The sequence below is a fragment of the Pipistrellus kuhlii genome, unplaced genomic scaffold (genome assembly GCF_014108245.1).
Source record: "Pipistrellus kuhlii isolate mPipKuh1 unplaced genomic scaffold, mPipKuh1.p scaffold_m20_p_111, whole genome shotgun sequence".
NCBI classification, from domain to species: domain Eukaryota; kingdom Metazoa; phylum Chordata; class Mammalia; order Chiroptera; family Vespertilionidae; genus Pipistrellus; species Pipistrellus kuhlii.
In genome coordinates, this window is record NW_023425418.1 from 413,397 (window position 1) to 439,238 (window position 25,842).

Sequence of the window (25,842 nt, forward strand, 5' to 3'; positions counted from 1 at the left end):
CCAGGGGGCTCAGGAGCCTGCCTCCCACCAGGCTGTAACCTCACAGGGGGAAGGAATCCAGGTCCTGGAGTCTAGGAGACGCTCCCACCTTCGCTGGTTCCCGTCTCTGAGATTTTCCTTACCCAGGGGCCCAAGCCAGGCTTCCTCCGGCCCCCAGTTCACTCCAGAGGGCTCTTCTGAACACCCAGGGGCCGGGCCCAGACCTTGCTCTGGCTCCCCTCTGCCCTCTTAGCCCCACAGCCTGGTACCCCAGGGCCCGAGTGTTTTGGTCCCTACCCACCTCTGCAACCTCGTCTCTTCCTCATTCTTCCACGCGTTGCATTCTGGGCCTGCCCTTCCCCAAATACTCCCCGAAACCTCTTCAACCACTGGTTTCAGCTGTTGCGACAGCAAGTCCCTGCCACCTGGTGCACTCCCACTCGGCCTTCCAGGGCCAGCGCAGGCACCCAGCTCAGCGAGGCCTGCCCCCTCCACCCCATTCCCCACCGCCTGCCAGGGGCCCAGCCACGGAGAAGCAGCAGCTCCTGCGGGTGACAAGGCTTCCTGGCCACGCCCCGCCATGGCTTCCTCCCCTGGCCCCTTCCTCCCCCCCCACCCCAGCACCTCGGCCCAGCTCCCCCCCCCCCCGGAATTCCTGCTGGGCCCTCCCCATGGAGTTCAGCTCCTACCTGAGCCACCCACCGGCTTCTCGGACCCACTGCTCTGCTTCCCTCTTCCTGCCGCCAGGCCCAGTCCCTGCGGTTGCTTCCTCCTGGGACAACCTTGCCCTCACGGGTGTCTCAGCTGGGCCCCAATCATTTCTAACAGAGGACTAGGGATGCGAGTGGATCCCCATACCTGCTTGCCCCCCCCCCCCGTCCCCCTCCTTGGTAACCCCCACGCTGCCAGCACCCAGGCTGCTAACAGGAATGACTCAGGAACATGGGAGGGGCCTGCCTCCAGGGTGTCCTGGCAGGTGGGGCTGTGACAGGAATGGAGGGTGAACCAGCTGTCTTTGTCTCTATCCCGCACCGCCCTCCCCCAGGCTGTTCTGATGCAGCAGCTAGAGGGACCCCCTCAGCTCCAGTCCTCCCCCGGCCACACCCCTGCATGCAGCCTCTCCAGGCATCCCCTACTGCCCTCCAGCCACGTGGGCCTCTGTGTCTCAATATGTCGGCACACTTCTACCCCAGGGCCTTTGCACATGCGTTCTCGACAAGACTCTTCCCTCAAATAACAACATGGCTCGTCGTCTGATGCCTTCACCTATGTCTGAGCCAGCTTCTCGTGAGATACACCACACACACACAGGCTAGCACTAGCCCCCTATCCCACCCCCCATATTTTCTCCATAGCACCACCACTTAAATGCATCCCTTTTGCTATTGGGCGCCTTATGCCTCTCCCAAGATGGCTCAGATCGCCGCCCTCCTCGTTCACTAACGTATCAGCAACAGGCAGGCCAGGGCCTGGCATGAGAAATATGTCCAGGAATGAATGAATGAATGAATGAATGGAAGAGTGTTGGCTCCAACTCAGCTCCAGCTGTTCCCATGCAGGACTTCTGAGAAGTCATAGATTCCAGAGTTTCCTATGTGAACCACCCACATTTTAAATGCTGGCAACTGCCCATTTCACAAGCAATGATGACAAGACCCCGGCTCCCGGCTCCCGGCTCCCTCTCATCGCCGCCGCCCTGCTGGTGAGCCTGTCAGCCGGCCGGCTTCCGGAGGCCCCGCCCCGGCCCGGGGAGCAGGCGCCCCCGCCCTCAGCACCCCGCCCCCAGCAGGGGGCCCAGCCGCTGAGTGGCAACGTCACGACCTTTATTTGTGGTGCCTGTGCTATGTCTCGAAAATACCTTCTCCCCCTGCCCCGGCGGCGCCGGGGAGGGGGCAGCAAAAAATAGAAGACGCCCTCCCTATTGCACGCGGACCCTATGGACGGGCCCACCGGCCCAGGCCGGCGGGCGCTTGGCACGTTCTCGGATCCCTGCTCGGGGCGGGAGGGCGGCTGGTGGCAGCACACGTGAGAGGGGACCTCCGGCGGCCGCCCCGGTCCTGGCTCCTGGTCCTGGCACTTCCTGGTCCTCGGTTCCTTCTGGTCCCCCCCTGGCTCAGCTCCGGCTCCGTCCCGGCCTCAGGCCCCCCGCTCCGGGGGCTCCGTCCTCCCCTCCAGCCGGGAGGCCCCGTGGGGAAGCTATGGCTTCAGACTCCCGGCAGCCCTGTCACTCGTGTTCACACAGGGAAGGGGTGCGTGTGGCAGAAGCAGCTGTATAGATGCGGGGCGGGGCGGGGCCTCCGGGGTCACTTGGACAGCTTGCTGATGACGCGGATCAGGGCCGCGTTCTCGTCCTTGAGGCGCTGGTTGTCCGCGCGGAGGTTGGACAGGCCCTGTGGGGGGGATGGGTGAGGTTGGACAGGCCCTGTGGGGGGGACGGGGAGGTTGGACAGGCCCTGTGGGGGGGACGGGGGAGGTTGGACAGGCCCTGTGGGAGGGACGGGGGAGGTTGGACAGGCCCTGGGGGGGGGGGGCGGGGGGAGGTTGGACAGGCCCTGTGGGAGGGACGGGGGAGGTTGGACAGGCCCTGTGGGGGGATGGGGATGGGGAGGTTGGACAGGCCCTGTGGGGGGATGGGGAGGTTGGACAGGCCCTGTGGGGGGGAGGGGGGAGGTTGGACAGGCCCTGTGGGGGGGATGGGGAGGTTGGACAGGCCCTGTGGGGGGGATGGGGGGGTTGGACAGGCCCTGTGGGGGGGATGGGGAGGTTGGACAGGCCCTGTGGGGGGGATGGGGAGGTTGGACAGGCCCTGTGGGGGGGATGGGTCAGCTGGATGCCCCCGTGAGCATTCACCTTCAGCTCCTCCTCCAGCTCCGCCGCCTTGCGCTCCAGCGCCCTGCGCTCCTGCAACAGACGGGGGATGGGGAGATAGAGGGTGGGGTAAAGGGGGGGCACGTGGCCTGGGGAGGGCCCGAGGGAGGCTGAGAGCGGCGGGGGAAGGTCAGGGCCGGGTTAGAGGGCCCCGTGCCCCCGCCACGCAGACCTCCGTAGGCTGGAACTGGGGACATGGCCTGGCCCCGCCCCGGCTGCCCCACTCACGAATCTCTCCAGCTCCAGGAGGGCCGGCCTCTCTGCAAAGCGCTCCTGCCGCTGGCGGGGCAGAGAAAGCGCGGGGGTCAGAGCAACGTCCACACCGCAATGGCCGGGAACGGGAACCAGCGGGGAGAGGGAAGGCAGGCCAGGATTCTGGCCGAGTCCTCTGCTCATCGCCAGCCCCGCCCCTTATTAGCCAGGCCCCGCCCAGGGCCTAGCCCCGCCCCCGGCGCAGGGCCCGCCCCCTGGAGGCAGAGTTCTGCTCAGACTCCACCCCTCCCGGCTCCAGCCCCTGACACACAGGCCCTGAGCCCTCCCCGCTGGGCGATGCCCTGAGCCCTCCCCGCTGGGCGAGGCCCCGAGCCCCCCCCGCTGGGCGAGGCCCCGAGCCCTCCCCGCTGGGCGAGGCCCCGAGCCCCCCCCGCTGGGCGAGGCCCCGAGCCCTCCCCGCTGGGCGAGGCCCCGAGCCCCCCCCGCTGGGCGAGGCCCCGAGCCCCCCCCGCTGGGCGAGGCCCCGAGCCCTCCCCGCTGGGCGAGGCCGGGGTCACGGCAGGGCCCGGGCGCCTCACCTGCGTGGCGCGCTCCAGCTCCACCTTGAACTGCGCCAGCCGCAGCGTGGTCTCGGTCAGCGCCTCACGAAGCCGCTCGTTCTCCACCCGCAGCTCCGCGTAGAGCTGGGTATGGGGGGGAGGGACGGGGGGAGGGACATGGGGGGGAGGGACATGGGGGGAGGGACGGGGGGAGGGACATGGGGGGAGGGACGGGGGGGAGAGGGGAGAGGGACATGGGGGAGAGGGACATGGGGGGGAGGGGAGAGGGACATGGGGGGGAGGGACATGGGGGGAGGGACATGGGGGGGAGGGACATGGGGGGGAGGGACATGGGGGGAGAGGGACAGGGGGAGGGACAGGGGGGAGAGGGACATGGGGGGAGGGACATGGGGGGGAGGGACATGGGGGGAGGGACATGGGGGGGAGGGACATGGGGGGGAGGGACATGGGGGGAGAGGGACATGGGGGGGAGGGACATGGGGGGGAGGGACATGGGGGGGAGGGACGGGGGGGAGAGGGGAGAGGGACATGGGGGGGGAGGGACATGGGGGGGAGGGACATGGGGGAGAGGGGGGAGGGACAGGGGACGAGAGGGACATGGGGGGGAGGGACAGGGGGGGAGGGACAGGGGGTCAGGCCCGAGCTGTGCGTTGGCCCCCGGGGCTCACTGCACAGGTGCGGGCCAGTGAGACAGAATGTGGGCGCGCGCAGAGGCCCTGACGGGCAAAGGGCAGGCTGTGGGGTTCGCCAACCTTCCTGAAGCCGCCCTCCGGCTCCTCCGATCCGGGCTGCGGCTCTGGGTTGAGGGCCCGCTGCCTCCGCGGGGAAGGGCCGGCCTTGGGAGTGCTGGGCGGAGGCAAAGCAGGCATCAGGGGCGCTCGGCCACCGGACAGCCCGGCCCTGCCCCTGCCCGGCCCATTCCACTGTGTACCTGGATTCCGGGCTGATGTCCGAGGCCTTCGCCTCCTCCCCCTGTGGGCGGGGCGGGGTCAGTGGGTGCCCAAAGGGAGCTGTGCCCCTGCTCCCCCACTCCCACCCCTGCCAAGGCCCCCCCTCACCTCCGCCCGGGACCCCTCACCTCCGCCCTCACCTCCGCCCGGGACCCCTCACCTCCGCCCTCACCTCCGCCCGGGACCCCTCACCTCCTCCCTCACCTCCGCCCGGGACCCCTCACCTCCTCCCGGCCCCCTCACCTCCACCCTCACCTCCGCAGGCCCCCCTCACCTCCGCAGGCCCCCTCACCTCCACCCTCACCTCCGCAGGCCGCCCTCACCTCCGCAGGCCCCCTCACCTCCGCCCGGCCCCCCCCTCACCTCCGCAGGCCCCCCTCACCTCCGCAGGCCGCCCTCACCTCCGCAGGCCGCCCTCACCTCCGCAGGCCCCCCTCACCTCCGCCCGGCCCCCCCCTCACCTCCGCAGGCCCCCCCTCACCTCCGCAGGCCGCCCTCACCTCCGCAGGCCCCCCCTCACCTCCGCAGGCCCCCCCACCTCCGCCCGGACCCCTCACCCCTGCCCGGACCCCTCACCTCTGCCCGGCCCCCTCACCTCCGCAGGCCCCCTCACCTCCGCCCGGCCCCCTCACCTCCGCAGGCCCCCCTCACCTCCGCCCGGCCCCCCTCACCTCCGCAGGCCCCCCTCACCTCCGCCCGGCCCCCCTCACCTCCGCAGGCCCCCTCACCTCCGCAGGCCCCCCCTCACCTCCGCAGGCCCCCTCACCTCCGCAGGCCCCCCCTCACCTCCGCAGGCCCCCCCTCACCTCCGCAGGCCCCCCTCACCTCCGCCCGGCCCCCTCACCTCCGCAGGCCCCCCTCACCTCCTCCCTCACCTCCGCCCGGCCCCCTCACCTCCGCAGGCCCCCCTCACCTCCGCAGGCCCCCCTCACCTCCGCAGGCCCCCCTCACCTCCTCCCTCACCTCCGCAGGCCCCCTCACCTCCGCAGGCCCCCCTCCCCTCCTCCCTCCCCTCCGCAGGCCCCCCTCACCTCCGCAGGCCCCCTCACCTCCGCAGGCCCCCCCTCACCTCCGCAGGCCCCCTCACCTCCGCAGGCCCCCCCACCTCCGCCCGGGGCCCCTCACCTCCGCAGGCCCCCCTCACCTCCGCAGGCCCCCTCACCTCCGCAGGCCCCCCCACCTCCGCCCGGGGCCCCTCACCTCCGCAGGCCCCCTCACCTCCGCAGGCCCCCTCACCTCCGCAGGCCCCCTCACCTCCGCAGGCCCCCCCTCACCTCCGCAGGCCCCCCTCACCTCCGCCCCGGGTCCCCCTCACCTCCGCAGGCCCCCCCTCACCTCCGCCCGGCCCCCTCACCTCCGCAGGCCCCCCTCACCTCCGCCCGGGGCCCCTCACCTCCGCAGGCCCCCCTCACCTCCGCAGGCCGCCCTCACCTCCGCAGGCCCCCCCTCACCTCCGCAGGCCCCCCTCACCTCCGCAGGCCCCCTCCTCTCCCTGCCAGCTCTGCGGAGCTCCCGGGAGGCCTGCGGTCCGTGTCCCTGCCCGTCGGGCGCGTCTACTGGGGGAGGAGCAAGAGTGAGGATCCTCTGTGCCGTGGGGTCCCGGGGCCCGGACTCCAGGCGCGGGGCGGGCTGCAGCGGGAGGGGTGGGCGGCCCAGGAGAGGCCTCCCGAGGCCAGGCCTCACCTCTCTGGGCGGGGCCATCGGGACTCTCAGCCCCGGGGACTCGGGGCTGCCGGGAAGGGTCCTGTGGGAGAGGGAGGGGTCAGAGCACCAGGGCTGCTGGGACCACCCGAGCCCCGTCACCTGACCCCGCGGCCTCTCACCAGGCTCTGTGGGCACGACTTCTCCGGCTCCGGGGCCTTCCCCGCCACCTTCTCTGCCTCCTTCAGGTCTGTCAGAGTCACGCCCTGCAGGCACAGGGGCAGTCAGGGCCTCCTCCCTCCGACCCAGGAGCCCAGGCCCCCAGCCTCCTCCCTCCGACCCAGGAGCCCAGGCCCCCAGCCTCCTCCCTCAGACCCAGGAGCCCAGGCCCCCAGCCTCCTCCCTCAGACCCAGGAGCCCAGGCCCCCAGCCCTCCTCCCTCAGACCCAGGAGCCAGGCCCCCAGCCTCCTCCCTCAGACTCAGGAGTCCAGGCCCCCAGCCCCTCCTCCCTCAGACCCAGAAGTCCAGGCCCCCAGCCCCTCCTCCCTCAGACCCAGGAGCCCCGCCCCTCCTCCCTCAGACCCGTTGCCCAGGCCCCCAGCCTCCTCCCTCAGACCCAGGAGTCCAGGCCCCAGCCTCCTCCCTCAGACCCAGGAGTCCAGGCCCCAGCCTCCTCCCTCAGACCCAGGAGCCCAGCCTCCTCCCTCAGACCTGTGCCCAGGCCCCGCCCGCCCCCACACCTGTGTGGACCGCCGGGACTGGCGCATGAGGCGAGAGCGAGCTTTGCGCTGGGACTCTGACTCCTCGTCCCGCACTGGCATCTGGTAGGACCTGCGTGGAGAGCCCTGACCTCAGAGAGGCTTCCTTTGGGGCCCGTCCGGGGCTGACCCCCTGAGGGAGGCAAATCCCTGTCCCGGGACTGACCCCCCGTGGGAGGCTTCCTTTGGGGCCCGTCCGGGGCTGACCCCCTGGGGAGACCACTGGGGGCCTCTCTTACCTCCGGCGGTCCCGCGTGTCCGCTGGGGGCGCTGTGGAGGCGGCAGGGGCAGCTGGCTTCCCTGGGGATTCAGGCTGCGGGGTCCTGGAGGGGGTGGCGTTATGAGGGGGGAGGCGTGGCGCTCTCACAGCCCCGCACACCCTGTGAATTCCCTCCTCCAGCGAGCGTTACTCAAGCTCGCCTTCGACGGCAGCGCCCGCCACACGGCAGCGAGCAGGAGCACAGGTGACTGCCCCGTGAGCCAAGCTGCGCGGGAAGGACGCGAAATCACAGCCGCCATGAGGAGTCAGTCCATCCCAGCACCCGCGGGAGGGCAGCGCGTGGGAGGGGACAGCCAGCGGGGTCGGGGGACGAGGGCCTGGGGGTCTGAGCTCTGCAGCAATGGGAGCCGCGGCCGCCGTGGGCCTCCCGGGGAAGGTGACGGGACACAGACCGAGCGAGGGAGAGCAGAGCACAGGCCCCGGGGCAGGAGGGCGGTGGGCAGAGGGACAGGTGGGAGTGGGCGAGGCCGCAGGAGGCCGCGGTTTCCTGGCTGACATATTTCACCGTGAGCTTTCACTCGGAGCAGCAAAGGGAACAGGCAGAGCAGGCAGCAGGGACCAGCCTGCCCAGCGCAGCCCGTGCTCGGGTCCAAGCAGCAGGGCCCAGCCTGGGCCCCGGGTACTCACGGGGCAGAGGGCTCCGGCACCTTCCGGGAGGGAGTGGGGGTGACTCTGGCCAGCCGGGGCTCCTTGGCCTGCGGGGAGAGGGAAGGACGGGGCGCTCTCTCCGGCAGCTTTGCCTGGCGGGCCCCGCGCCGGCCTCTCGCCGCACTCACCTGAGTGGCGGTCCCGGTCCCTTCCACCAGCGAGGAGGACGCCGAGCGCTGCAGCCGGGCGCCGGGGGCACCCTGCGCCCCCTGCCTGTCCGCAGGGCCCAGGGCACCTGAGCTCCCCGTCTTCTGGAGGCCGAAGCGCCTGGGGAAGGGGGGGACCTCCTCGGAGGTCTGGGGTCAGAGAAAGGGCTCAGCGACGACGGAGAAGGGGTCCCCCTTCCCATACATTTCAAGGAGTACCCCCCCCCCAGGAGGACCACAGCAAACTACAATTCCCATCAGCCCCCGGAGCAGGTGCAACCAGAAAAAGATCGTCGGCTGTACTGGAGGATTCTGGGATCTGTAGTCTTCACCCTATCGACCCAGACAAGGGATGCACAGGGTTCATGGGAGCATGCAGGGCCTGCACTCACCGAGGGGCCTTTCGGGCTGGGGGGTGGTGGGGAGGACACGCCATTGAGGGTTCTGGGCTCTGCAGGGGGCGGCTCTGCTGGGTAAGACAATGAGATCTCAGTAAGAATGTGCCAGCAGCACCAGCCAGTGTGGCTCAATGGTTGAGCATCGATCGACCCATGAACCAGAAGGTCACCAGTTTGATTCCTGGTCAGGGCACATGCCCAGGTTGTGGGCTCGACCCCCCCCCCCCCCCCAATCACAGGATGTGAGCAGGAGGCAGACAATCAATGTTTCACTCTCACATCGATGTTTCTTTCCCTCTCTCCCGCTCCCTTCTACTCCCTTTAAAATCAACAGAAACATTTTTTTTAAATATATTTCATTGATTTTTTTACAGAGAGGGATAGAGAGTTAGAAACATCGATGAGAGAGAATCATCGATCAGCTGCCTCTTGCACACCCCCTACTAGGGATTTGCCCGCAACGAAGGTACATGCCCTTGACCGGAATTGAACCTGGGACCTTTCAGTCCACAGGCCGATGCTCTATCCACTGAGCCAAACCGGTTTCAGCAACAAAAACATTTTTAAAATAAAAATGAAGAATCTGCCAACTGCCTGTTAGAACCAGCCCCTCCTCCATCAGACCCAGGAGCCCAGACCCCCATCCCCTCCTCCGTCAGACCCAGGAGCCCAGGTCCCCCACCTCCTCCCTCAGACCCAGGAGCCCAGGCCCCCAGCCCTCCTCCCTCAGACCCAGGAGCCCAGGCCCCAGCCTCCTCCTCCCTCAGACCCAGGAGCCCAGGCCCCCAGAGGCTCACCTGTGGGACCTTCCTCTTTCTCGTCGTCATCATCCCGGATGGGGGGTCCCCCCGCACCCCCCGGCCGCCGCTCCTTGGACAGGTCCTGGAGGGAGATCTTCTCCCGGCTGCTCAGACGGCACACAGAGCTCCTGGTGGGAGGGAGAGGTCAGGGGCCAGCCCAGGCGCCTCCAGCCCTGCCAGGGAGACCCCGTACCTTCGGTGTTTGCTGCTGGAGGGCGGCTGGGGCTCCTGGACCCGGCTCTGTGAGGCCGCCTTCTGATTCCGCAGCTGCAGGGAGAGGGGGCTGCTGGGAGGGGCAGACATGGGGGTCCCCCTGGGTCCCACATCCCCAACACAGACGGCCGCCCGCACAGCCGTGGTCACGCCTTCCCAGGTGCTCCGGGGGGAGGGGGGGAGGGGGCTCAGCTCCGGGCACAGGGAGGGCTGCGGGTGGCCGAGCAGCTGCGGGTGGCCTTGGCCCCGGGGTCTCACTGTGCATGCACCATGTGCACCCACAGGCGTCCTGTCCTCCCTGGGCCTCCCGCTCCTTGGCTCCGGTCTCACCCCCAGAAGGGAGTCCCTATGCTCCTGGGGAGACCTGCTCCAACCCCTCCAGCCTCCCAGGTCCCTGACACACGCTCCCTCCCCCAGAAATCCACCAGAGCTGGGGCCGGAGCGGAGTCTACCCCGTTCCCTCTCCGCTCCCGCAGGCCCCGCCTGGTGCTAGTCGGAGGGGTCCTGGGGTAGCGAGGCCCAGCCCCACGCCCTCCCCTGGGCTCGGTGACCAGTGGGAATGAGCACTGCCTGGGGAGTCAGGGCCAGAGCCCCCTCCCCGAACAGGGGGACGCTGCGAACCCCACATGCAGCCGCGGAGCCCTGAGGGCGGGGGGGCGGGACTCACGTCCTCCTGCTTCCGGGCCAGCTCCTCCAGCAGGCTCAGCACCTCCTCGTCCGCCAGGTCGCAGGGCCGCTGCCCCTGGGGGAGGGGAGGGGGGAGGGGGCAGATGAAGGCCGGGGGCTCCTCACCCCCCACAGTCCCGAAGGGGGGCTGGGACTCACCGCGTGGGTCAGCGAGTCCATGCCCCCGCCGTGCTCCGCCAGCAGGCGGCAGGCGTCCTCCACGCCCCAGTGGGCCGCCGCGTGCAGGGGCGTCCAGCCGTCCCCGTCCCGGAGCTCGGGGTCATAGCCAGCCTGGAGGAGCAGCCTGGGGGTCAGAGGGCGGGGGTCAGAGGGCTGGGGTCAGAGGGGCTGGGGGTCAGGGGGCTGGGGGTCAGAGGGGCTGGGGGTCAGGGGGCTGGGGGTCAGAGGAGCTGGGGGTCAGAGGGCTGGGGTCAGAGGGCTGGGGGTCAGAGGGCTGGGGGTCAGAGGGGGTGGGGGTCAGAGGGGGTGGGAGTCAGAGGGGCTGGGGTCAGAGAGGCTGGGGTCAGAGGGCTGGGGGTCAGAGAAGGTGGGGGTCAGAGGGGGTGGGGGTCAGAGGGCTGGGGTCAGAGGGCTGGGGGTTAGAGGGGTTGGGGTCAGAGGGGTTAAGGTCAGAGGGCTGGGGGTCAGAGGGCTGGGGGTTAGAGGACTGGGGGTCAGAGGGGCTGGGGGTCAGAGGGGCTGGGGGTCAGAGGGGCTGGGGGTCAGAGGGGCTGGGGGTCAGAGGGCTGGGGGTCAGAGGGCGGGGGTTAGAGGGGCTGGGGGTCAGAGGGCTGGGGGTCAGAGAGGCTGGGGGTCAGAGGACTCGGGGTCAGAGAGGCTGGGGGTCAGAGGGCTGGGGGTCAGAGGGCTGGGGTCAGAGGGCTGGGGGTCAGGGGGCTGGGGTCAGAGGGGCTGGGGGTCAGAGGGCTGGGGGTCAGAGGGGCTGGGGGTCAGAGGGCTGGGGGTCAGAGGGCTGGGGGTCAGAGGGGGTGGGGGTCAGAGGGGCTGGGGGTCAGGGGGCTGGGGGTCAGAGGGGCTGGGGGTCAGAGGGCTGGGGGTCAGGGGGCTGGGGTCAGAGGGGCTGGGGGTCAGAGGGGCTGGGGGTCAGAGGGCTGGGGGTCAGAGGGGCTGGGGGTCAGGGGGCTGGGGTCAGAGGGGCTGGGGGTCAGAGGGGCGGGGGGTCGGAGGGCTGGGGGTCAGAGGGGCTGGGGGTCAGAGAGGCTGGGGGTCAGAGGGGCTGGGGGTCAGAGGGGCTGGGGGTCAGAGAGGCTGGGGGTCAGAGAGGCTGGGGGTCAGAGGGGGTGGGGGTCAGAGAGGCTGGGGGTCAGAGGGGCTGGGGGTCAGAGGGGCTGGGGGTCAGAGAGGCTGGGGGTCAGAGGGGGTGGGGGTCAGAGGGGCTGGGGGTCAGAGAGGCTGGGGGTCAGAGGGGTGGGGGTCAGAGGGGCTGGGGGTCAGAGGGGGGGGGGGTCAGAGGGGGGGGGGGTCAGAGGGGCTGGGGGTCAGAGAGGCTGGGGGTCAGAGGGGGTGGGGGTCAGAGGGGGTGGGGGTCAGAGAGGCTGGGGGTCAGGGGGCTGGGGGTCAGAGGGGCTGGGGGTCAGAGAGGCTGGGGGTCAGAGGGGGTGGGGGTCAGAGGGCTGGGGTCAGAGGGCTGGGGGTTAGAGGGGTTGGGGTCAGAGGGGTTAAGGTCAGAGGGGCTGGGGGTCAGAGGGGGCTGGGGGTCAGAGGGGGTGGGGGTCAGAGGGGCTGGGGGTCAGAGGGCTGGGGGTCAGAGAGGCTGGGGGTCAGAGGGCTGGGGGTCAGAGAGGCTGGGGGTCAGAGGGCTGGGGGTCAGGGGCTCAGGGTCAAGGACCGGGACAAAGGCTGTGGAGGCAGCACCAGCTGGGACAGGCTGACAGCATCCCGGACCAGGGGTACAAGCCCGGTGTCCCCAGCCCCTCCCACAAGTGGCCCCTCTGCCAGCAGCCCCGACCTCTGGTCCCTGCAGCTGGGGGCGGGGCAGCTGGCGGGCCTGGAGCCACACTGGGGGGCGGGGCCGGGATGCTGCTGACCGCAGTGCGGAGGACAGGCCCTGGCAGAGGATGTCCCGCTGCAGACGGTGGCAGCAGCGACACGGACAGGACCGAGGTGAGTGGCAGAAAGGGGGTGTGCACCCTAACATGCCCCACACAACCGAGCCTCGAACTACGTAACAGACACGGATGGAGCCCCGAGAGGGATGCGCAAAATCCACAGCGCGGTGTCTCACTGCACCTCTTACGTAACTGCCACAACGAGCAGACGGAGAAATAGACCACCGAGGACACGGATTTAAATGGCACGCCTGCGAAGCTGACCCAATAACCTACATACAACACTGCCTGACAGCGCAATGCTTTCCCACCTCTCTTACCCCGGAGAATGAAATGAAGCAAAGCTTCAACCAATTCAAGAAACCCGGAACCATACGGAACCCCATTCTCTGACCACGGTGCCATTACACCAGGACGTGGGTAATGAAACAAAACTCCGTGTACTTGGGAATTAAGAACATACTTCTTAAAGAATCCACGTGCCCGAGAATAAAAAATTACGTGCTGGAAGGTGTTTTAAACGGGATGGCGGTGAGAGGTCCATACGTCGAGACGTATGGATGCAGCTAAGGCTGTGTTCAGAGGCAAACACGTAGCCTTAAGTACATACGTTAAGAAAAAGCGGCAAGGGACAAGATTCACAGGAAGGTATAAGACAGCGAGAAGGAACAGACGGGCCCCCCAGAAAGAGCAGGGGAGGGGGGGGGGGTCCCGGCTCACCTCATCACCTCGATGTAGCCCTTAGCAGCCGCGACGTGCAGCGCGGAGGCCCCTGTGCGCGGGTGCCGGGCCTCGGGCATGGCGCCTCCGTTCAGCCAGCACCTCGTGTCGTGAAGGAGCAGTTCCTCCTCGGCTCGCTTGGCTGCCTCCACGTCCACACCTGGAGGACAGGAAGGGGTGGCGGGTGGGACTCACCCCAAAGCCAGGAAGCGCGGCTCACCCTGTGCCTTCCCTGTCCCTCTCCGTCTGTGTGCTCCTCCGGGACTCAGAGGCCCCGGGCCAGCTCACCCACTTCCCTATCACGTTCTGCGTGGCCCGGCGTGCCCCTAAGCGTCTCTGAGTCCCTGCGGGGGGTGGGGGGGTTAGGGCTGGGAGAATGGAAATCACAAGCATTTTCCCACTTCAACCCAAGAATCCTCTAGGCCACCTGTGTCAAACACAAGGCCCGCGGGCCAAATCCGTCCCGCCAGGCCTTGCAATGTGGCCCGCACCGCGCTGTCATCACTGCACTCCGCTGCGTTTCCATCACAATGACAGTTTGTGACTGTTCAGTAAACCATTCGGCCCGCGATTTAGGCTGGATTTTAGATTTTGGCCCCTTCTCTGATTGAGTTCGACACCCCTACTCTAGATCATCCTTTAAAAAAAAAAAAAAAAAATTCTGCCAAGACTGGTTTGGCTCGGTGGATAGAGCGTTGGCCTGCGGACTGAAGGGTCCCGGGTTCGATTCCGGTCAAGGGCATGTACCTTGGTTGCGGGCATATCCCCAGTAGGGGGTGTTCAGGAGGCAGCTGGTCGATGGTTCTCTCTCATCAATGTTTCTAACTATATCTATCCCTCTCCCTTCTTCTCTGTGAAAAAAATCAATAAAAATATATTTTTAAAAATTCTTATTGATTTTAGAGAAGGGGGATGGAGAGAGAGATAGAAACATCAATGATGAGAGAAAATCACTGATTGACTGCCTCCTGCCACCCCCCACTGGGGATCAAGCCAATAACCCCAGGCATGTGCCCTTGGACAGAATCGAACCCGGGACCCTTCAGTCCGTAGGCTGACACTCTATCCTCTGAGCCAAAATGACTAGGGCTTGATCATTCTTTTTAAGGAGAGCACCTAAGCCGAAACCGGTTTGGCTCAGTGGATAGACCATTGGCCTGCGGACTGAAGGGTCCCAGGATCAATTCGGGTCAAGGGCAGGTGCCTTGGTTGCGGGCACATCCCCAGTGGGGGGCATACAGAAGGCAGCTGATGGATGTTTCTCTCTCAATGATGTTTCTAACTCTATCCCTCTCCCTTCCTCTCCATAAAAAAAAAAATCAATAAAAAATATATTTAAAAAAAATTATTAAACTTAATTACCCGTTTCATTTTACTTTTACATTTTTAAGTATATTTTTGTTGATTTTCAGAGGGGAGGGGAGAGGGAGAGAAACACGGATGGGCGGCCGCCTGCAGCCTCCTGTCGGGGCCCGGCCCGCAGCTGGGCAGCGTGCCCTGACTGACGGGAATGGATCAGGGACCTTTCAGTGCACAACGAAGCCCCGCGCCACCGCCTGGAAATGCACCTCCCGGGGGATGTGCATACTCCGTGGCTCACTCACACCGGCTTTCCCGTGGACACAGCAGCCTAGGACCCCCACGCATCGCCACCGGCTCCAAGTCAGAACGGCCGTCACCCCACTCCCCGTGCCCCGAGGGAGCCACCACCCTGCTTAGCTGCCTACACACCCAGCACACCCGACCCCACAGCCCCGGCTGAGGGCGAGCCACCCGAGCCCGGGCTCCCCGCTGGCGCCACCTGGTGGCACCTGGGCCTCACGCCAACCGGACACCTTGGGTGGCCCAGCTGCCAGGGACAGGGCTGCTATTCCAGGAATGTGTCTGCTCCGTCAGGCCATCTCCGGGCGGGCGGCGATCTGGGTGGAGGCTGAGCATGCTGGTGGCTGGGGGCCCGCCCGCCCTCTCCCTCACCCTCGGCCACTTCCTTACAGGGAAACCCCCCGCGCCCAGTCCCAGGCTGCGGGGTGCCAGGCTGCGGAGGCAGGGGCCACGCTAACTGCTGGCTGCCTCCAAGCGCAGGGGGGCTGCGTTCCTTCGTGCTATCCCCCCTTTTCCTGGAGACCTGCCTGTGTGTGTCTCCAGGCGGCAGCCGGGGGGAGGCGGGGGGAGGGAGACAGGCCACCAGGATTTTTAATTTTTTTTTTTTTTTGACGTGTGGCGGTAAAATGAAGATTAACATCAGCTCTACTGACGGTGCCATTTGAAAACGTCCAACCGAGTGTGCTGTGCAAGCCATCAGCCTGGCCGGCTCCTGAGCCGCACCCCCAGTGCCAGTGGCTCCCTGTGCCCCTTCCCAGCCGCCCTGCGCCCACCCGTCTACTTCCCGTCGCTGTGGACTTGCCTGTCGGTACCTCTTCTCTTCTCTAAGTGCTTTTAAAATATGTCTATTTTTTTATTGATTTCAGAAGGAACAGAGAGGGGGAGAGAGAGAAACATCAATGAGAGAGAAAATCACGGATCGGCCGCCTCCTGCACGCCCCACGATGGGGAGCGAGCCCACAACCCGGGCCTGTGTCCCTCCCGACCGGGAATCGAACCGTGACGTCCTGGGTCACACGCAACCGCTGAGCCACGCCGGCCGGCTAAACGTGCTTTTTCAAAAAGGGTTTTCGAGAGAGAGAGACATCAACGTGAGAGGGGAACATCGACCGGCTGCCTCCTGCACGACCCCCACTGGGGACGGAGCCCACAACCCGGGCATGTGCCCGCCCGGGAACCGAACCCGCGACCTCTCGGTGCGAAGGATGACACTGAACCGGCCGAGCCACGCGGACAACACGGACACGGTCCCCGTCAACAACAGCTCCCCCCGCTGCGGTCACCACCCTGCCGTCTGTCTGGGCGCCCGCCTTCCCGGTGCGTCACGGACACGGACCCACACCTTGTGCTCCTGTGACGGCTCACGGCACTCAGCGGCTGTCCCTGAGGGTCGCCCTCGGTGGCATGTGTGTGTGTGTGTGTGTGTGTGTGTGTGTGTGTATTTCGTTCCTTTTCAGGCTGCACAACATTCCACACGGCTGGGCCACGCGCCTGTGGATGGACAGGGCGTGCCCGCCTGCCAGTGGCCGTGAGTACCGCTGCTGGGAACATGGGTGCGCAAACCACTGGGCTGAGCCAGCTGCATGGCGTCTGGCCCTGGCCCTCGCCCTCGCCCTGCGGACCGCTTCTGATGGCAGCAGCCCAGAGGCCCGGCGCCGGGCGGGACCTGTGCTGCAGACTGGGCAGCGGACAGGCCTAGTGACCAGCAGCCACAGAGAGGCAGAGGCAGTGAGGAGGCAGCAGGAGGACAGACGGGCGGCCGGCTGGCGTGGCTCGGTAGGAGGGCACGGGTGGAAACCAGGCCGGGGCCCGTGCCCGGGTGGTGGGCTGGATCCCCAGTGCAGGGTGTGCAGGAGGCAGCCGATCCACGGCTCTCCTTCATCACCGATGCTTCTCTCTCTCCCTCCCTCTCCGAAGTCAATAAAACTGTATGAACCAGGAAAAAGTTTCCAAGGCTATTTTTGAAAAAGCCATCTGAACCGACGCGGTGATGGGCGCCCAGCGCGGAGGGTTGTGACCCCGTAAACCTGCTGCGACCCGGGAGCCTCAGCGAAGGTCACGCTGCTGGGAGCTGGAGGTGTCTGATGAGAAGCCTCAGGCGAGGAGGGACCCCCAGCAGGCGGCTAGGCCCATGTGCCCCGCGGGGGTCTCTCTCTCTCTCTCTCTCTCTCTCTCTCTTGCACTCACCTGCCCAAGGCCAGGCCCTGAGCACCCAGCCAGGCCCGCAGGGGGGCACTGGCATCAGGAACCCCTCCACGTCCGACTGAGCCCTGCCTCCACCCCAGATGGCGCTGCCCCCCTCCTGTCCCCCACCAGCAGGGATGGGGCCGCAGCCACACTCTCACCAGCGCTCCTGCGGGCCGCGGGCATCACAAGCCCCCGGAGACCCGAGCTGCTCCTGCCCCAGCCCACCTGCCCCGCCTCCTCCGCCCGCCCCACACGTCCTGGCGGCTATTTTTAGGTGCCTCATTTTTAGGTGCCTCCGGGAGTGGTCACACCCCGCTGAGAACCTGCTAGAAGCGATGCACTCTCCTTAGAAAAACAAACAGGCCAGGCACGTGGGGTCCCGGGCCACACGCTGAGGACCCTGGGGTTCGGGGAGCATGGGGAACCCGCCCCCAGGGCACCTGCATGCTACTCCCTCAGCAAACACCTCCGCCGGGGCCCCCTCCCTCCTCGGAGACCCCCCTCCCCCACCATGAGCCCCCCGTCCCCGCCACGTCCTCCGCTGCTGGGGGGTAAATGCCGATGGGGCCCACGCCCTCACACAAGGTGCCAGGCGACCGTGGGAGGGGGTGTGACACCCCCATCTCACAGGTGAGGAAACTGAGGCCCAGAGGGAGTCAGAGGCCTGGGAAGCGGAGGGCTGGCCTCTGAGCCCGCCCCGCACCCCGGGGCGTGGCGGGGAGCCCCAGGCCCACCTCGGCGGGCGATCTCGGCCCTCAGCAGCCCCTCCATGGCGTCCGCCTCGGCCAGGTCCAGCGGCAGGTCCCCGTCGCTGTTGACGGCGGCGATGTTGGCGCCGTGGCTCAGGAGGTACCTGGGGCGGGGGCGGGAGGCGGTCAGGCTGAGGGTCCGAGCCCCGCCCCCTCCCCCGCCCAGGCCCCGCCCCCGGCCCCCTCACCGGGCGATGTCCAGGTAGCCGCAGGAGGCGGCCACGTGCAGGGGCGTCCAGCCCTCGTTGTCCGCCTGGTTCACCGTGGCGCCCTGCTCCACCAGGAAGCGCACCACCTCCAGGTTCTCGTCGATGCAGGCCTGGGGTGGAGGGGGACACACACAGCCGTCAGCCCTGGCTCCTGCAGACCCCACGTCTGTGCGGCCAGGCAGGACTCCGGGCAGGGGCCCTGGGACAGGCCCTGCGCCCGCCCCGCTGAGTGCCACCCCCGGCTTCCCAGTGGGCAGGTGGGCGGCACCCAGAGCTCAGCGAGGCCGTGAGGGGCTCCAGCTCCCAGTGTGTCGGGACTGGATGGAGAAGGCGCCCCTAACCCCCAGAGGGCCCTGGCTGGTGCCTGTCAGCCGGGACCTCCCCGCAGTGCCACCGTCCCATCGCCAACAGGACGTCCCATCGCCGACAGGACGGGCTGCGGGGAGGGCCTGAGGCAGCAGGCCCGGTGCCCCAGGCCCAGGGGGTGCTCTCCAGGGGCCGCCCTGAGGGGGGACCACCGGCCCCGCAGCCATGGCTGCCGCCCTGGAGTGCAGGGCAGTGGGGGCGGGAGCGGGACTCCGGGTGGGAGAGGCGGCAGCGTGTGCGGGCCTGGGGCCGAGGACCCCAGCTCACGAGCACCGAGGACAGTCACTGTGCTGGCGCGGACCCGTTTTCCTGTGTGTGTGTGTGTGTGTGTGTCTGTGTGTGTGTGTGTGTATGTCTGTGTGTGTGTGTGTATGTCTGTGTGTGTGTGTCTGTGTGTGTGTCTCTGTGTGTATCTGTGTGTGTGTGTGTGTCTCTGTGTGTGTGTCTGTGTGTGTGTCTGTGTGTGTGTCTGTGTGTCTGTGTGTGTGTCTGTGTGTGTGTGTCTGTGTCGTCTGTGTGTGTCTGTGTGTGTCTCTGTGTGTGTGTGTCTGTGTGTCTCTGTGTGTGTGTCTGTGTGTGTGTGTCTGTGTGTGTGTCTGTGTGTCTCTGTGTGTGTCTGTGTCTGTGTGTTTGTGTGTGTGTGTGTCTGTCTGTATCTGTGTGTCTGTGTGTCTGTGTGTATCTGTGTGTGTGGCTGTGTGTGTCTGTGTCTGTGTCTGTCTGTGTGTGTGTCTGTGTGTGTCTGTGTGTGTCTGTGTGTGTCTGTGTGTGTGTCTGTGTGTGTCTGTGTGTGTGTGTGTCTGTGTCTGTCTGTGTGTGTGTGTCTGTGTGTCTCTGTGTGTATCTGTGTGTGTGTGTCTGTGTGTGTGTCTGTGTATCTGTGTGTCTGTGTGTCTGTGTGTGTGTCTGTGTGTGTCTGTGTGTCTGTGTGTGTGTCTGTGTGTGTCTGTCTGTGTGTGTCTGTGTGTGTCTGTGTGTCTATGTGTGTGTGTGTCTGTGTGTCTATGTGTGTGTGTGTCTGTGTGTGTGTGTGTCTGTGTGTGTCTGTGTGTCTATGTGTGTGTGTGTCTGTCTGTGTGTATCTGTGTGTGTGTGTCTGTCTGTGTGTGTGTCTGTGTGTGTCTGTGTGTGTCTGTCTGTGTGTGTCTGTGTGTGTCTGTGTGTCTATGTGTGTGTGTGTCTGTCTGTGTGTGTGTGTGAAGTATATGTGTATTGACCTCAGAGAGGAAGGGAGCGGGATGCAGACAGAAACATCCTGATGAGAGGGAGTCACGGATCGGCTGCCTCCTGCAGGCCCCTCGCTGCGGATGGAGCCTGCCTCCCGGGGCCTGGGCCCTTGACCGGGATGCAGCCGTGACCTCCTGGCCCGAGGTCGCGCTCGCCGGCCGGGCAGGACCGTTTCACGAAGAACCGAAGCTCCGGGCCCGCAGCCCCAGGGCACGCACACGCAGGCGGGTCTGCAGGCGGGAGGGTCTAAGGGCCATGGACCGGCCCGGCCCCCCCCTCCGGGCTGCCCCCGGGGGAGGGGGAGGGGGGAAGCCCCCGGCCCCGGCCCCCCCCTCCGGGCTGCCCGTGGGGGGGGGGGGGGAGACCCTGGCCCTCAGGCCCCCCACCTCTCCGGGCTGCCCGTCAGGGGAGGGGGAGGAGGGGGGGGGGGGGGAAGCCCTCAGGCCCCCCACCTCTCCGGGCTGCCCGTCAGGGGAGGGGGAGGGGGAGGGGAGAAGCCCCCGGCCCCCCGCCCCCCCCTCCGAGCTGCCCGTCAGGGGAGGGGGAGGGGGGGGAGAGCCCCCGGCCCTCAGGCCCCCCACCTCTCGGGCTGCCCCCGGGGGAGGGGAGGAAGCGGCAGGGCCGAGCATGAAGTCATGGAAACTCGGCTGCGCGAGGGGGGCCACACGTGCCCTGGGAACGGGGTGAACTCTGGGCTCCGTTTATTTCCACCCGGTCGCCATGGCGACGGCGGAGGGGGGCCGGGAGGGAGATGGGCCTTTCCCTTTCAAGGGCCTGGCCGGGCACAGGCATCCCGTGTGAAAGATGCCTGCGGCCGGGCACCGGGGACCAGGAATCCAGGCCCGGCCCCGCCCCCCCACCGGGCCCTGCGCCTCCCGGGCCTGACCACCTCTCTCTCCTCCTGCCTCCTCCTCCTCCTCCTCCTCTTCCTCTTCCTCCTCCTCCCCCTCCTCCCGGCCCCCAGTCCCCCCGGCCGTCCACACCGCCGGCCGGGTCACAGGGCGATGTGGGGGCGGAGTCTCCAGAGCAGGGGACACACACGGGCAGCACCCGGGTCTGGGGGCTTCCAGGGACGTCTCAGACACTCGGACCCGGGCCCGGCCTCTGGCCTGTCCTCCCTCACCCACAGGCGTCCTGGGAGCTCCCACCGCCTGGGCCCGCGGTGGAAGGGACCACCTGGGGGTCGGCCTCTGCAGGGGCCAGGGCCCCTCAGGGCAGGTCCCGGGCACACTGAAGCCGGGGACCCTCCGCCCGCTGGCCCGACCTGGGGGAGATAATGTCCCAGGAGGCACAAGGGCCTCGGCCGGAGACAAGCCTGGGGGTGGGGGGAGAGGAGGAGGGTGAGCACTTAGACCAGGGACAGCACCGCCCTGCTGACCCCCGAGGCTGCCACACACACACACACACACACACACACACACAGCCTTCCTACTCACCGGCCCTGCGGGGAGGCCTCCACCACTGGCCCATTTTACAGATCAGACAACTGAGGCCCAGAGAGAAAAGATGCTGACCCGAGGTCTCGGCTGCGAGGGGCCGAGGCTGGGACTCAGGGCTGCCGTGTGTCCCTGAACGGCGCCCCCTCCTGAGAAGTGGATCCGTGCACACACTGCCCCCCTCGCCCGCCAACCTATCCATCCCTCCTCCGGGCTCCATCCGCAGCCAAACCCCAGGGGCTCCAGCAGGGAGGAGGGGCTGGGGGCGGATCGGTCAGGGTCGGGGAAGGGGATTGAGGCTCTCCCGTAGCCAGTCTGGTCCCTGGTGGTCCCACTGTGTGTGGGTGGGGGTAGAGGGAGACAGATAAGACCACCCAGAAGCAGGGAGAACCCAGGGCATGAGTGGCAGCCAGGGTGTCTCAGAGAAGCACCGGGCCCGGCCGGTGTGGCTCAGTGGTGTGGCCCCGACCTATGAACCAGGAGGTCTCGCTGTGTGATTCCCAGCCAGGGCACAGGCCCGGGTTGTGGGCTGGATCCCCGGTGTGGGGCGCGCAGGAGGCAGCCGATCAGCCGACGATTCTCTCTCTCGTCAGAGATGTTTCCATCTCTCCTTCCTCTCTGAAATCAATGAGAACGTAGTATTTAAAGCCGAAGCCGGTGTGGCTCAGTGGGTAGAGCGTCGGCCAGCAGACTGAAGGGTCCCGGCAGGTTTGATTCCGGTCAAGGGCATGGACCTTGGTTGCAGGCACATCCCCAGTGGGGTGTGCGGGAGGCAGCTGATCGATGTTTCTGACTCTCTATCCCTCTCCCTTCCTCTCTGTAAAAAATCAATAATGTATATATATGTGTGTGTGTGTGTGTATATATATATGTATATCGATATATATATATATATTTTTTTTTTTTTTAAAGGAAAGCATACGGGCCCAGGATGTGCAGGGGCTGGACTAATGGGGTTCTAGAACCCCCAGAAGGCGGGGAGACGGCACAGCCTGGGGGAGGGAGAAGCCGGCCAGGCCCACCGCAGGCAGGAGCAGGTGTCTGAGCAGAGGGAGGAGGGAGGGGTGGCCCGGAGCCAGGAAGGGGTGGGGGTGCTGAGAGGGTGCAGACCCGGCCTGGGCGCAGGGAGCCAGGGGGAAGGGGAAGATGCGGAGGTGCCCGCAGGAGGGGCATCCGGGGGAGAAGGCATCTGGTAGGGGCAGGAGGCGGCGGGGCCAGCAGGAGCATTAGGAGGGCGTGGGCGTGGAGGGCGCAGGGGTGACCCAGCCCAGGGAGGCGCCCCTTGGAGCGCGCAGAGCCCGCGGGCGCTGTGAGCGGCGGTGTGAGCGCTGGGTAAGGCGCATCCTCATTCGGCAACTGATGGGCGAGCCCAGGGAGAGCCCCAGGGCGGAGCGGGGGACCCCGGGCCCCGGGCGGGAGGACCTGGGCCCCGGGCAGGGCCGGCGGAGGAGGAAGCGCAGGCCGGAGAGCGAGCGGGGCCGGCCTGGAGGGGAAGCACCAGCGGGCCCGGGGGCACCCGTGTTGCCGGAAGAGGTGGCACCGACCCGGGAAGCGCGGCTGCAGGGACGGCAGAGCGAGCGCGGCGGCTCCGACGGGGGAGGCACAGGCACCGGGAAAGGGCGCTCAGGGCGAGGGCAGCGCCGGGACAGGTCGGGGGGCCGTCAGCCAGGGTTGGGGTCCAGGGAGAGGACAGCGCAGGGGGCTCGGACCCAGGCCGGTCCCAGGGGCGCAGGCTGCACCGGGGAGCCGGGGAAGGGGGCTCGGACCGGGGCGGGGGGTCAGCGCAGACCCCGCGGGGAAGGAGGGCGGCGGGCGCTGACCTGGTGCAGGGCGCTGATGCCGTCGGCGTTGGTGGAGTCGAGCACGGCGCGGGCGGGCGGCGGCGCGGCGGGGTCGGGCTCGGCGCCGGGGTCGGGGTCGGGGTCAGGGCCGGCCGCGCGCAGCATCAGGCGCGCCTCGTCCAGGTCGCCGCCCGCGCAGGCCGCCAGGAACTCGGCGGCGCGCTCGAAGCGCACGGTGCGGACGCGCCGCTCCCCGGGGCCCGGCTCGGCGCCCGCCCGCGCGCCCCACTGCCGCAGCTGCTCCCGCCGCCGCTCGCGGGCCGCCGCCGCCGCCGCCCCCGGGCACGCCCCGTCCTCGCCCGACATCGCGCCGCCCGCCCGCTCCGCGAGCGAGCGAGCGAGCGAGCGAGCGCACAGCCTCCGCCGCGCCGCCGCCGCCCGCCCCGGGGCCGCCGGGAACTGCCGCTCGTCCCGCGCCGCCCGCCGGAGGCGCTGCCGGCCCCGCCCGGCGCGCGACGTCACCACGCCGGCCCCGGGGGTCGCTGGGAAATGTAGTCCACGGGTCACAGAGACCCGCGGGGAGCGCTGGGAAGCGGAATCTCTATAGCAAGAGGAGGAGGTTAATGGCAACATTCCAGCCTCTCTGTCTGCCCCCAGGCATACTGGGAAATCCGCTAGTCTCTGGGGCCAAATGGAAATCTCATTGAGGGGGCGGGGGGGGGATGCACCGAGCGACTCTGGGAAATGGAGTTTGTAGGTCGGAGGTGTGGCCCCCCACAGCATGCTGGGAAATGTAGTTGATTACCTCAGGGGCGGGACCTGGTAGGAAGAGGGACTCTGCAGCCCGGAAGTCCGAGAAGATAGATAAATTTCTCCTTATCAGCTTTCCTCAGACCATCGAATTGATGTATGATGGGCCGTCTGCTCCCTTTAACCAGACATAAGCTACAGGAGGACAGCGAGTTTGCCTTCTGCGTGCACCCCTTGTTCCCAGAGCCCGGAACCAAGCTTGATAGTAATTGAAAATAGTTTTTGAATGAATGAGTAAGGGGATTCCCTAGGTTGTGAAAAACTACAGGGCATCATGGGAAGTTGAGTCCGCAACCCCTAAATCATTAAAAGCAATGCTGTCCAAGCCTCCCTGGCTGGCCGCTCAAGGCATGCTGGGAAATTCACTTTTTTTTGGCACAGAGTTCACAGCAATCTGCCAGCAGCCTAGGGGCCTGCTGGGAAATGTGGTCCGCATGGCCACGCCCCTAAAGGCTCAGCTGGTTTTAAGCCGATTCCCAAACCACCCCAAGAAATCAGGCTCCTTGGCAAGAGAAGTCCCAAGTCCCTGATGATAACGCCTGGATCATATGGGGAAAGAACCCGAGAGGAGGAATCCACAATGAGCACCCACAGAACCTATTGGCTCTCGCTTCCCTTAGTCTTACCGTGGGTCATAAAGCATGCTGGGAAATGTAGTCCAGTCCCTACACACCCCTGCAAGCCAATGCTGGGGTTTGTAGTTCAGAGCGAGTGGTCTCATACATAGCATTATGAAGCACACCTAAGTCCCAATTGAGACAGATGCAATCACTCTGAGATGAGAATAAAGACACATAGAGAGGGGCTGAAATCTGGACAGAAGCAACAGGCTACCCACGCTGAAGTCCTTGGGCCTATGCAAAGAAATAAACTACAATTCTCACAAGGCTTTGGGAGGACAGGCCATAGATACAAAAGGGCATACCAGTCTCCATGTCTCTTGGGATATGTAGTCCTCAACCTCATTCTTCTCACGCACCTACCTTAGGCAGTATATCATCCAGGTTACCAGATGTGTCTCCACGCCTGTGCATATGGTGACGCATTATAATCGTGTGCCTTTTGCAGTTGTGTCTGTCGCTGGGTGGGTGCTGTTCAGGGTGCTTCTGCTTATGGTGCCTAAAAGCTTTGGTGTGGAAGCCATCTGCATTTTTGTGTGACGGTGACCATTTGTGTGTGGGAGACCCAACTTGAGGTGTCCACAGAAGGATCAGCAGGGCGCGCTCCCACCGTAAGCTCTCCCTCCGCAATTTTTCGTTGGCTTTAACTTCAATGTTTAAAATCCTATTCCATCGCCATGGTTAAGGGTTCCAGCTGTGGCTTAGGCAGTCCTGAGATGGAACCTGGTCTCGGACCCCTCCCTAGCTCTGGGGCCTGGCCCAGACTCTCCATCCCCTGGGTTGCTGAGACAGCGGGCGTAAAGTATCTGCTAGGTGCAAGACCTTGGCTGTGTGCAGGCATGTTCAGACTCCACTGGTTAAAGCTCCCTCTGCCCTCAGTGCTAACCCTGGCGTTAGTTATCCCAGGGCAATGCTTGGCGTTAGTTAGCTGCAGGCCCTCCTCACAGCGGGGGGAAATAACCTCAGTGGTTTCAAACAATAACAAAGATGTTCCCGCCGGGCTGTTGTCCCTCAGTGCTTGAGCCTCGGCCCATAAACCAGGAGGTCGCGGTTCGCTTCCCGGTCAGGGCACAGGCCCAGGTTGCAGGCTCGATTCCCAGTGTGGGGCGTGCAGGAGGCAGCCGATCCATGATTCTCTCTCATCGTGGATGTTTCCCTCTCTCTCTCCCTTCCCCTCTGAAATCAATAAAAAATCTATTTTAAAAATAAAAGAAAACACTAATCCCACTATCGGGACTCCACTCTCAGGATTTCATCTACTGCTAACCACCTCCCAGGGGCCCCACCTTCAACACCATTCCTTGGGACGGGGCAGGACCTCAACATATGGATTTGGGGGTGGGGGGGACACAAACCTTTAGTCCATAGCACTTACCGCTTGGACAAACCCAACCCCCTAAAGATGTAGCCTCAGAAATGAAGGAAGGAGCTGGTCTGACGGGGGATCGAACCCACAACCTTGGTGTGTGCGGACGATGTTCCAGCGAACGGAGCCACCCAGCCGGGACCTGGTTTTGCATTCCTGCACTCAGATAGGATGCACATACCGAAAGCATTTGCAAGTGTCCAGTGCAATGGTGCTTGGGTGCATTCAAAAGGTTGTGTAAGCCCGGCCTGCGGGGAATGCTGACCAGGTCAGGGTTCCGTTCCCAGTCAGGGCACATGTGGGTTACGGGCTCAATCCCCTGTGTGGGGCGTGCAGGAGGCAGCCGATCCATGATTCTCTTTCATCATGGATGTTTCTCTCTCCCTCCCTCTCCCTTCCCCTCTGAATCAATAAACATATTTAAAATAATAATAATAATAATAATAAGCCCTCACCGGTTTGGCTCAATGGATAGAGCATTGGCCTGTGGACTCAAGGGTCCTGGGTTCGATTCCGGTCAAGGGCATGTGCCTTCGCTGCAGGCACATCCCCAGTGGTGGGTGTGCAGGAGGCAGCTGA

General features: G+C 66.0%; 1 protein-coding gene across 4 annotated transcripts; it reads right to left on the bottom strand.

Annotated features, from left to right (window-relative positions):
* Nucleotides 1–1,781: 1,781 nt before the first annotated feature.
* On the bottom strand, nt 1,782–22,933 carry PPP1R12C (protein phosphatase 1 regulatory subunit 12C). 4 transcript variants are annotated; one of them, XM_045579704.1, is made up of 22 exons: nt 22,507–22,932; nt 17,637–17,767; nt 17,434–17,552; nt 12,911–13,070; nt 10,281–10,425; nt 10,123–10,197; nt 9,436–9,509; nt 9,240–9,370; nt 8,437–8,510; nt 8,027–8,194; nt 7,878–7,945; nt 7,210–7,293; nt 6,953–7,043; nt 6,394–6,477; nt 6,254–6,314; nt 6,041–6,123; nt 4,552–4,592; nt 4,373–4,466; nt 3,639–3,743; nt 3,076–3,126; nt 2,830–2,880; nt 1,782–2,369 (listed from the first exon to the last, which is right to left on the bottom strand). In XM_045579704.1, exons 1-22 carry the CDS (start codon nt 22,831–22,833, stop codon nt 2,283–2,285), a joined length of 2,304 nt encoding a protein of 767 aa, XP_045435660.1. In that variant the 5' UTR covers nt 22,834–22,932; the 3' UTR covers nt 1,782–2,282. The 4 variants fall into 4 exon arrangements, with proteins under 4 accessions (XP_045435660.1, XP_045435659.1, XP_045435658.1 ...); XM_045579703.1 differs by having other exon boundaries at nt 6,041–6,126; XM_045579702.1 differs by lacking the exon at nt 6,254–6,314 and having other exon boundaries at nt 6,041–6,199; nt 7,878–7,953; nt 8,041–8,194; nt 22,507–22,933.
* Nucleotides 22,934–25,842: the final 2,909 nt, after the last annotated feature.